The 8,899-nt window shown below is 36.9% G+C and overlaps 2 protein-coding genes across 2 annotated transcripts in view; one reads left to right on the top strand and one right to left on the bottom strand.

Annotated features, from left to right (window-relative positions):
* MAPKBP1 (mitogen-activated protein kinase binding protein 1) overlaps nucleotides 1-8,899 on the bottom strand; it is a 93,134-nt gene that overhangs the window by 27,220 nt on the left and 57,015 nt on the right. The window lies entirely within an intron of this gene.
* Nucleotides 6,281-8,899, top strand: part of LOC123236610 (occludin-like) — an 8,053-nt gene continuing 5,434 nt past the window's right edge. The window contains exon 1 of the mRNA XM_044662989.1: nucleotides 6,281-6,355. Within this exon, the coding sequence (XP_044518924.1) occupies nucleotides 6,281-6,355 (75 nt within the window). The remainder of the gene's footprint in view (nucleotides 6,356-8,899) is intronic.

An 8,899-nucleotide genomic window follows, 5' to 3' on the forward strand; every position in this document is an offset into this window, starting at 1 on the left:
AGGTCATCCCAGGTTTTGTAAGAATCTAAAACTAAGAGAGAGAAGAGCTCCTGACACCCTTATTCCCTACCAGTTTTGTTTTATATTTTTCACCCCACAGCTTAGTGTTATCAGAGTAACCAAAAATAAATAACACTATAAAGAACCTAGGATAGGACAGTACAATAGGATGATTCAAAAATCTTTTTTTTCCTCCAGCTCTTGTCAAAAACAGTTTAGGGAATTGGGGATTACACAAGCTTCAGAGCAAATGCCCTTAGTTTTGATAGCTTTGCCTTTCCTACATTTGCAAAATGGGATTGAATGACTTCTTTTCCTTCTTCAGATTATATCTACCAAAGAAAGAAGAACTAAAGTATTCTGAGGTTATTGCTGGACAAATAGAAGAGGTAAGAAAGTAATATGAAGAAGAGCCACAAGTCCCATTTGTTCTCCTTCAGGAAAATGGCAGCAGTGGAAAATACATAGAGGAGCTGGTAGAGAGACTCTTCCTCTGGGACAAAACTAAGAACTTTTGCTATATTGAAGTCAATAGTCAAAGGTTTCAGGAGATGGTGAGAAAATAGAATGAACAATCTTTTTTCTACTTTAATTATGTCTTTTTCTGGTGAGGCAACAGGCATCTATCAAATACCTAGCACATTCTAGGCACCATTTCAAGCAATGGGAATATGAAGACAAACATGAAAACAATTCTTGTTCTCTACAAGCTTCCATTCCTCATATATCCAAGAAAGCCAATGATAAAAATGAAAAGTCTTATATACACCAGAATACTGATAACATTTTTTTAATAGTAGTAAAGAACTGGACAAAATAGATATCCACTGACTAACAAATAGTTACATAAATGATGTGAAATCAATGGAATAGTAAACTACTATAGGAATATGAAGAATACAGAGAAGAACGACTAAGATGAGCTAATGTTAGGTGAACTCAAAACAAGAACATACATAACCTACAATAACCTACATGGAAACAATATCATTTATTTTTTCTCTAAAGACTTTATTTTTCCAATTGCCTGAAGAAACAATTTTTGACATTTGTCTTCTGATATCTTGCAATCCAAATTCTTTCTCTCCCTCCTCACCTTCCTCCTTCTACTCTCCCCTCCCTGAGGCAGCAAGTAATAAAAACAATAATTTATACAGAATGTTGCAAGATTATAACCATCAAGTCAAGTCAGCCACAAAGGAGATATACAAATACACCCTCTCACAGATTTCCAGGACTGAGAAACTATGGTTAGTTCAAGAACCTAAGGCCATATACCATGTAGCTTAGGCTAGTTTTTTTTTTTTTAAAGGAATTCAAAACAGGGTAGCTGAGATGGATGAGACAGAGAGCCAGGCCTGGAGATGGGAGGTTCTAGGTAAAAAAATCTGGCCTCAGACACTTCCTAAATGTGTGACCCTGGCAATTTGGAACTATGCTCAAAGGGCTATAAAAGAATGCCTGCCCTTTGATCCAGCCATACCATTGTTGGGTTTGTACCCCAAAGAGATCATAGATAAACAGACTTGTATGAAAATATTTATAGCTATGCTTTTTGTGGTGGCAAAAAACTGGAAAATGAGGGTATGCCCTTCAATTGGGGAATGGCTGAACAAATTGTGGTATATGCTGGTGATGGAATACTATTGTGCTCAAAGGAATAATAAGCTGGAGGAATTCCATGTGAACTGGAAAGACCTCCAGGAATTAATGCAGAGTGAAAGGAGCAGAGCCAGAAGAACATTGTACACAGAGACCAATACACTGTGGTAAAATAGAATGTAATGGACTTCTGTACTAGTAGCAATGCAATGACCCAGGACAATTCTGAGGGATTTATGGAAAAGAATGCTACCCACATTCAGAGGAAGAACTGCAGAAGTGGAAACAAGAAAAACAACTGCTTGAACACATGGGTTGAGGTGGACATGATTGGGGATGTAGACTCAAAACTATCACACCAATGCAACTATCAACAATTTGGAAACAGGTCTTGATCAATGACACATGTTAAAACCAGTGGAAATACACATCTGCCATGGAGGGGAGGGGGAAGTCGGGGGGTGAAGGGGACAGTAAGAGCATGAATTATGTAACCATGTTAACTTTTCAATAAAATAAATACTAATAAATGCTCAAAATAAATAAACAAATGAATGAATAAAAATAATAATAATACAAATACAATAAAGCATGGATAATGTTCAAAAAAAATAAAATGCTCTCCTTTCTCAGAAAAAAAATAATAAAATAAATGTGTGACCCTGGGCAAGTCACTTAACTTCCATTGCCTAGCCCTTACCATTATTCTGCCTTGGAACCAATATACAGTATTGAATCACGTAAGGGTTTTATACAAATTTTTAAGTTTTTAAAAAGAAAAAGAAAAAAAGAAACATATTCAAACCAGAATAGCTAGGTGGCTCAATGGACTGAGTGCCAGGCCTGGAGATGGGAGGTCCTACGTCAAATCTAGCTTCAGTCATGACCTACCTATATGACCCTGGGCAAGTCACTTAATTACCTAGCCCTCACTCAGTTTTCCTGCCTTGGAATTGATACCTTGTATTAATTCTAAGACAGGACAGAAGAATTTAAAAAGGGGAACAGCTAAAACCATTTTCAAGATTTAAATGGCTCAGGGGGCCTAAGGCTCAGGCTATTTCAGTAGATTCCTGATCACCTAAGTAAAGAAACAGCCAAGACGCTGGGGTCCCCAGGTTCTTACTCATGTTCTGAATCCAGATCAACAGCAAGATCAAACAAGCACAGGAAGGGTGTCCTCTACTGAATCTAGCCTGTATTCTCCCTGAACATCCTCTCCCTGCCCTAAAAGTCCTTCTCCCACTGGGGTTAAGTAAATTGCCCTTTGTTAACTGTTGGATGGATAAGTTTCTCATTTTGTTCTAGATCCAACTGACCTAATTGGACCTGGACCTGGTGGCCTGGTTGGCTTATTACTGGGGTAAAACACTTCATATAATGTTGGACTTAGTTGATATACTGATTGGTTAGTTTTGCCGAACAATTTTAAAACTTTTTTTGCCTTTTTTTTTGTTTAACCTTTTAAGAAAGGATAGGGGGCATTAATACATTATGTGTTATTGGTTCAAAGACAAAGAAGTTGAACATTGAAATAGATTGTTTAAATAAGTAAGACCCAGAAGCAATCAAACATACTAGCTTAGTTTTTGACAAACCTGACTACTGGGTTCAGAACTCCATCTCTGACAAGAACTACTAGGAAAACTGGAAAGCAACTTGGGAAATATTAGGTTAAGCCCAATATCTTAAGTCATATGCCACAATAAACTCCATAAATACAGGACAAATATCAAAAGGTCACATCATGAACAAAATAAGAACAGATTTTGTAAAATAATGGAATAGGAATGGGTTCTTAGCTAAATGAGAGAGATGATCAAAGATTAAAAAGGAACATTTCATTATGTAAAACTGAAAAGCTATATAAACAATATCAACAGCTAGAATTTGATCCAGAAAGGCTTGAAGAACAGGCTTGCCCTCCAGGCTTCATGTTGCAGGGTAAGGGGTGGTTGCAGGTACTTAAATAGTGTGACAATGCAAGAGCAAGTTCAGATGAGAAGCAGCAGTGTGTAGCTCAGATCCCAGGAGCAAAGGTAGGGTCTTTGTTTCTACCTCCATCCATTCTGAAGCTTTCAAAGAAATAACCAGGGCAGGAATCCGAGGGAGCCTACAATTTTGTCAATACGAGGGAACCAGCAGGACTCAAGCCAGCTTAAAGGGATTGAGTCTAGCAGGAGTTTATTGTGACTCAGACCTAAACCTTGCTAGGTCAGGAGGAAGAAGAGGAAGAGGAAGAGGATGAAGAAGGAGAAGGAGGAGAAGGAGGAGGAGAAGGAGAAGGAGGAGGAGAATGAGGAAGAGAAGGGGGAGGAAGAGGAGGAAGAAGAAAGAAAAAAGAAGACTACAAAATATCTAGAAACAAAGCCTCTGAGAAAAATTCAGCTTGAGTATACCAGTTCATTGAGATTCCTAAGAGATGAAGCAAGTTTTATAATGTTTTTAAAAATGAAATGAGAGTGCTTGAACAAAGTAAAAACTAAAAAGAAATGAGTGTTATGGAAGAAAGAATTGTAAAGGGAATTAACAGCTTGGAACAAGAGGTACAAAAACCTTGCCAAAGTTTAAAAGTCCTTGAGAATTAGAATTGCTCAAATAGAAGCCAAAGAGTATATAAGATGATAAGAAATAAGAAAAGACTGAAAAAAAGGAAAAAAAATATGGTATCTTATAGCAAAAGCAACTGACCTGGGAAAACAGATCAAGGAGAAATAATTTAAGAAATATAGGACTAGGTCTTTAGTCACTGAGAGAAGATCACTGACCCAATTATGGATTATTACTAACCCAACTAATAAACCAAAAAATTTTTAAATTTATTTTTAAATTTTAAAGTACAGGATTATCTAAACACCATAACCCACTAAAAAGGAGTCTAGACATCATATTCTTAGAAATCATAAAAGAAAACTACCTAGATACCTTAGAAACAAAGGGCAACATGGAAATAGAAAGAATACATTAATCACATCCTAAAAGAAACTCCCAAATGAAAACTTCAAGGAACATCATAGCCAAAATCTAGAGCTTTCAGGTCAAAGAAAAAATACCTTAAGCAGCCAGGGAAAAAAAGAATCCAATTATCAGGGTGCCACAGTCAGAATCAAACATAATTTAGCAACCACCACTACAAAGGAATGAAGAATTTGGAATATGATATTTCAGAAGGCAGAGAAGACTTATAGTCAAGAATAAGTTACTAACAAAACTTGTATTCCTGATGAAAAGGCCCAGAGCTGGTTAGAAACTGAAGTTCAAATGCAGGACTTATGGAAACTAAAACAAGAAAAACATAAATGAATCAATCATAAGGGAAAAATTGTCTACATTCAAATCTGGAGAGATATACATATTTCCCCACTGATATGATTCCATCATCAGTGGTCACTGAAGGAGTCTAATTAGACAAGGCCTGGAAATGGCTATTGCCTTCAAGATCCTAAGAGAAGAGTACACTGAGGTTGAAGGGAAGGAAAATTAGGGAGAATTATCTCATGTAATCAGAGTGCATAGGAGACATCACAAACAAGGAGGGTTAGGACAGAGCAGCTAACACTCAGCCTCACTCTGATTTTGGTGTGTAGGGAGAAGATAGGGTGAATGGAAGAGAAAGCAAATTTTTGCTGACTGAAAATAATAAAATACAATTTAAAAAACTATTATGAGTGCAGTTGTCTATGTCAGCATCCCAGAAACATGACTAGTCACATTTACTCCATCTGTTTGTTCTGCAATCACTACTTACACCATTATTTTATAAGGATCAAAAATAATCCCCTTCTTTTTTTTTTAAACCCTTACCTTTTAATTGATAAGAGCAGTAAGGGCTAGGGCAATTGAGGTTAAGTGACTTGCCCAAAAGGTCACACAGCTAGGAAGTATATAAGGCCAGATTTGAACTCTCCAGTCTCTAGTCCTGACTCTCTACCCACTAAATCACCTAGCTACCTTCAAATACATCTTTTTTTTTTTAAACATTTTTTTAAACCCTTAACTTCTGTGTATTGGCTCCTAGGTGGAAGAGTGGTAAAGGTGGGCAATGGGGGTCAAGTGACTTGCCCAGGGTCACACAGCTGGGAAGTGTCTGAGGCCAGATTTGAACCTAGGACCTCTGTCTCTAGGCCTGACTCTCAATCCACTGAGCTACCCAGCTGCCCCCCAAATACATCTTTTAACTTATTTTTGAGGTTCTCTGATAAAAACTTAGTGAGCGCAGACATATGGCCTAGCACATACTGTGCAGCTGCCATTTTTTCTTTCGGATGGTATGGGAGCATTCTTTCACCATGCAGGGTCAGAATGTTTGTTGGAAGATAGGTGATAGGATGGAGGTATTCTCTAACCCCACAGTGGCTGTTAATCTTTTCAATCACAGTATAGACCAATGATTCCCAAAGTGGGCGCCACTGCCCCCTGGTGGGTGCTGCAGGGATCCAGGGGGGCAGTGATGGCACAGGTGCATTTATCTTTCCTATTAATTGCTATTAAAATTTTAAAAAATTAAATTTCCAGGGATGCTAAGTAATTTTTTTCTGGAAAGGGGGTGGTAGGCCAAAAAAGTTTGGGAACCACTGGTATAGACGGAAGCCACCACAGAGTACTCTCTGCCTTTGTGATTCTGGGCTAAAGGCCTTTCAGAAAACAGAATAATTTACAAGATGACCACAATAACATAATGGAAAACAACTGTGGAAAACTTTTCAGACCTCTGTTCAAAGTAGTGACTAACCATGACTTGAGAGGACTAAGGGTAAAGTACATTTCCCAACACTCTATAGAAAAATGATGGACTAAAGGTGGATATTGAGGGAAATATTTTTCAGATTTGGGCCCTAGATTCAATTTGTTATAATGCAGGGTTGGGGGGTGGGGGGAGTAGTGGAATATAAGTCAAAGGATATATTGAAGAGTATAAATAAAACATTTAACAAGAAATAAGCACATTAGCAAATCACAAAACATGGTACTTTATTATTTTTTTAAATAAACATTTATTAATATTTATTTTTTAGAAAAGTTAACATGGTTACATAATTCATGCTCTTACTTTCCCCTTCACCCCCATCCCCGACGCCTCCCCCCCCCCCAATGTCTGATGCATATTTCCACTGGTTTTAACATGTGTCATTGATCAAAACCTATTTCCAAATTGTTGATAGTTGCATTGGTGTGGTAGTTTTGAGCCTACATCCCCAATCATGTCCACCTCAACCCATGTGTTTAAGCTGTTGTTTTTCTTCTGTTTTCACTCCTGTGGTTCTTCCTCTGAATGTGGGTAGCGTTCTTTTCCATAAATACCTCAGAATTGTCCTGGGTCATTGCATTGCTGCTAGTACAGAAGTTCATTACATTCTATTTTACCACAGTGTATTGGTCTCTGTGTACAATGTTCTTCTGGCTCTGCTCCTTTCTCTCTGCATTGATTCCCGAAGGTCTTTCCAGTTCACATGGAATTCCTCCAGTTTATTATTCCTTTGAGCACAATAGTATTCCATCACCAGCATATACCACAATTTGTTCAGCCATTCCCCAATTGAAGGGCATACCCTCATTTTCCAGTTTTTTGCCATCACAAAAAGCATAGCTATAAATATTTTCGTACAAGTCTGTTTATCTATGATCTCTTTGGGGTACAAATCCAACAATGGTATGGCTGGATCAAAGGGCAGGTATTCTTTTATAGCCCTTTGAGCATAGTTCCAAATTGCTAGCCAGAATGGTTGGATCAGTTCACAACTCCACCAACAATGCATTGATGTCCCAGTTTTGCCATATCCCCTCCAGCATTCATTATTCTCCCCTTCTTTCAATTTAGCCAATCTGCTAGGTGTGAGGTGATACCTCAGAGTTGTTTTGATTTGTATTTCTCTAATTATTAGAGATTTAGAACACTTTCTCATGTGCTTATTGATACTTTTGATTTCTTTATCTGAAAATTGCCTATTCATGTCTCTTGCCCATTTATCAATTGGGGAATGACTTGATTTTTTATACAATTGGTTTAACTCCTTGTAAATTTGAGTAATTAGACCCCTATCAGAGTTTTTTGTTATAAAGATTTTTTCCCAATTTGTTGTTTCCCTTCTGATTTTGGCTACATTGTTTATATTTGTACAAAAGCTTTTTAGTTTGATATAATCAAAATCATTTATTTTACATTTTGTAATTTTCTCTAACTCTTGCTTGGTTTTAAAATCTTTCCTTTCCCAGAGATCTGACAAGTAACCTATTCTATGTTCACTTAACTTATTTATAGTTTCCCTCTTTATATTCAAGTCATTCACCCATTCTGAATTTATCTTGGTGTAGGGTGTGAGATGTTGATCTAAGCCTAATCTTTCCCATATTGTTTTCCAAATTTCCCAGCAGTTTTTGACAAATAGTGGATTTTTGTCCCAAAAGTTGGGCTCTTGTCTTGCTGATGTCACTTACCCCAAGTCTATTCCACTGATTCTCCCTTCTGTCTCTTAGGCAGTACCATACCGTTTTGATGACCACTGCTTTATAGTACAATTTAATATCTGGTACTGCTAGGCCCCCTTGCTTCACATTTTTTCCCCATTATTTTCCTTGATATTCTTGATCTTTTGTTATTCCAAATGAACTTTGTTATAGTTTTTCCTAATTCAGTAAAAAAAGTTTTTTGGTAGTTTGATAGGTATGGCGCTAAATAGGTAAATTAATTTGGGTAGAATGGTCCTTTTTATTATGTTAGCTCGTCCTACCCATGAGCAATCAATATTTTTCCAATTGTTTAGATCTAGTTTTAATTGTTTGGAAAGTGTTTTGTAGTTGGTTTCGTATAATTCCTGTGTTTGTTTTGGTAGATAGATTCCTAAGTATTTTATATTGTCTAGGGTGATTTTAAGTGGTGTTTCTCTTTCTACCTCTTGCTGCTGTAATGTGTTAGAAATATATAGAAATGCTGATGATTTATGTGCATTTATTTTGTATTCTGCAACTTTGCTAAAGTTGTTGATTATTTCTACAAGCTTCTTAGTTGATTCTCTAGGATTTTTTAAGCAGACAATCATATCATCTGCAAAGAGTGATAGCTTAGTCTCCTCATTGCCTATTTTGATACCTTCAATTTCTTTTTCTTCTCTAATTGCTACTGCTAGTGTTTCTAGTACAGTGTTAAATAACAGAGGAGATAATGGGCATCCTTGTTTCACTCCTGATCTTATTGGAAAGGCTTCTAATTTATCTCCATTGCATATGATGCTAGTTGATGGTTTTAGGTATATACTGTTTATTATTTTTAGGAAGGGTCCTTCTATTCCTATACTTTTCA

Source organism: Gracilinanus agilis, chromosome 2 (genome assembly GCF_016433145.1).
Source record: "Gracilinanus agilis isolate LMUSP501 chromosome 2, AgileGrace, whole genome shotgun sequence".
NCBI classification, from domain to species: domain Eukaryota; kingdom Metazoa; phylum Chordata; class Mammalia; order Didelphimorphia; family Didelphidae; genus Gracilinanus; species Gracilinanus agilis.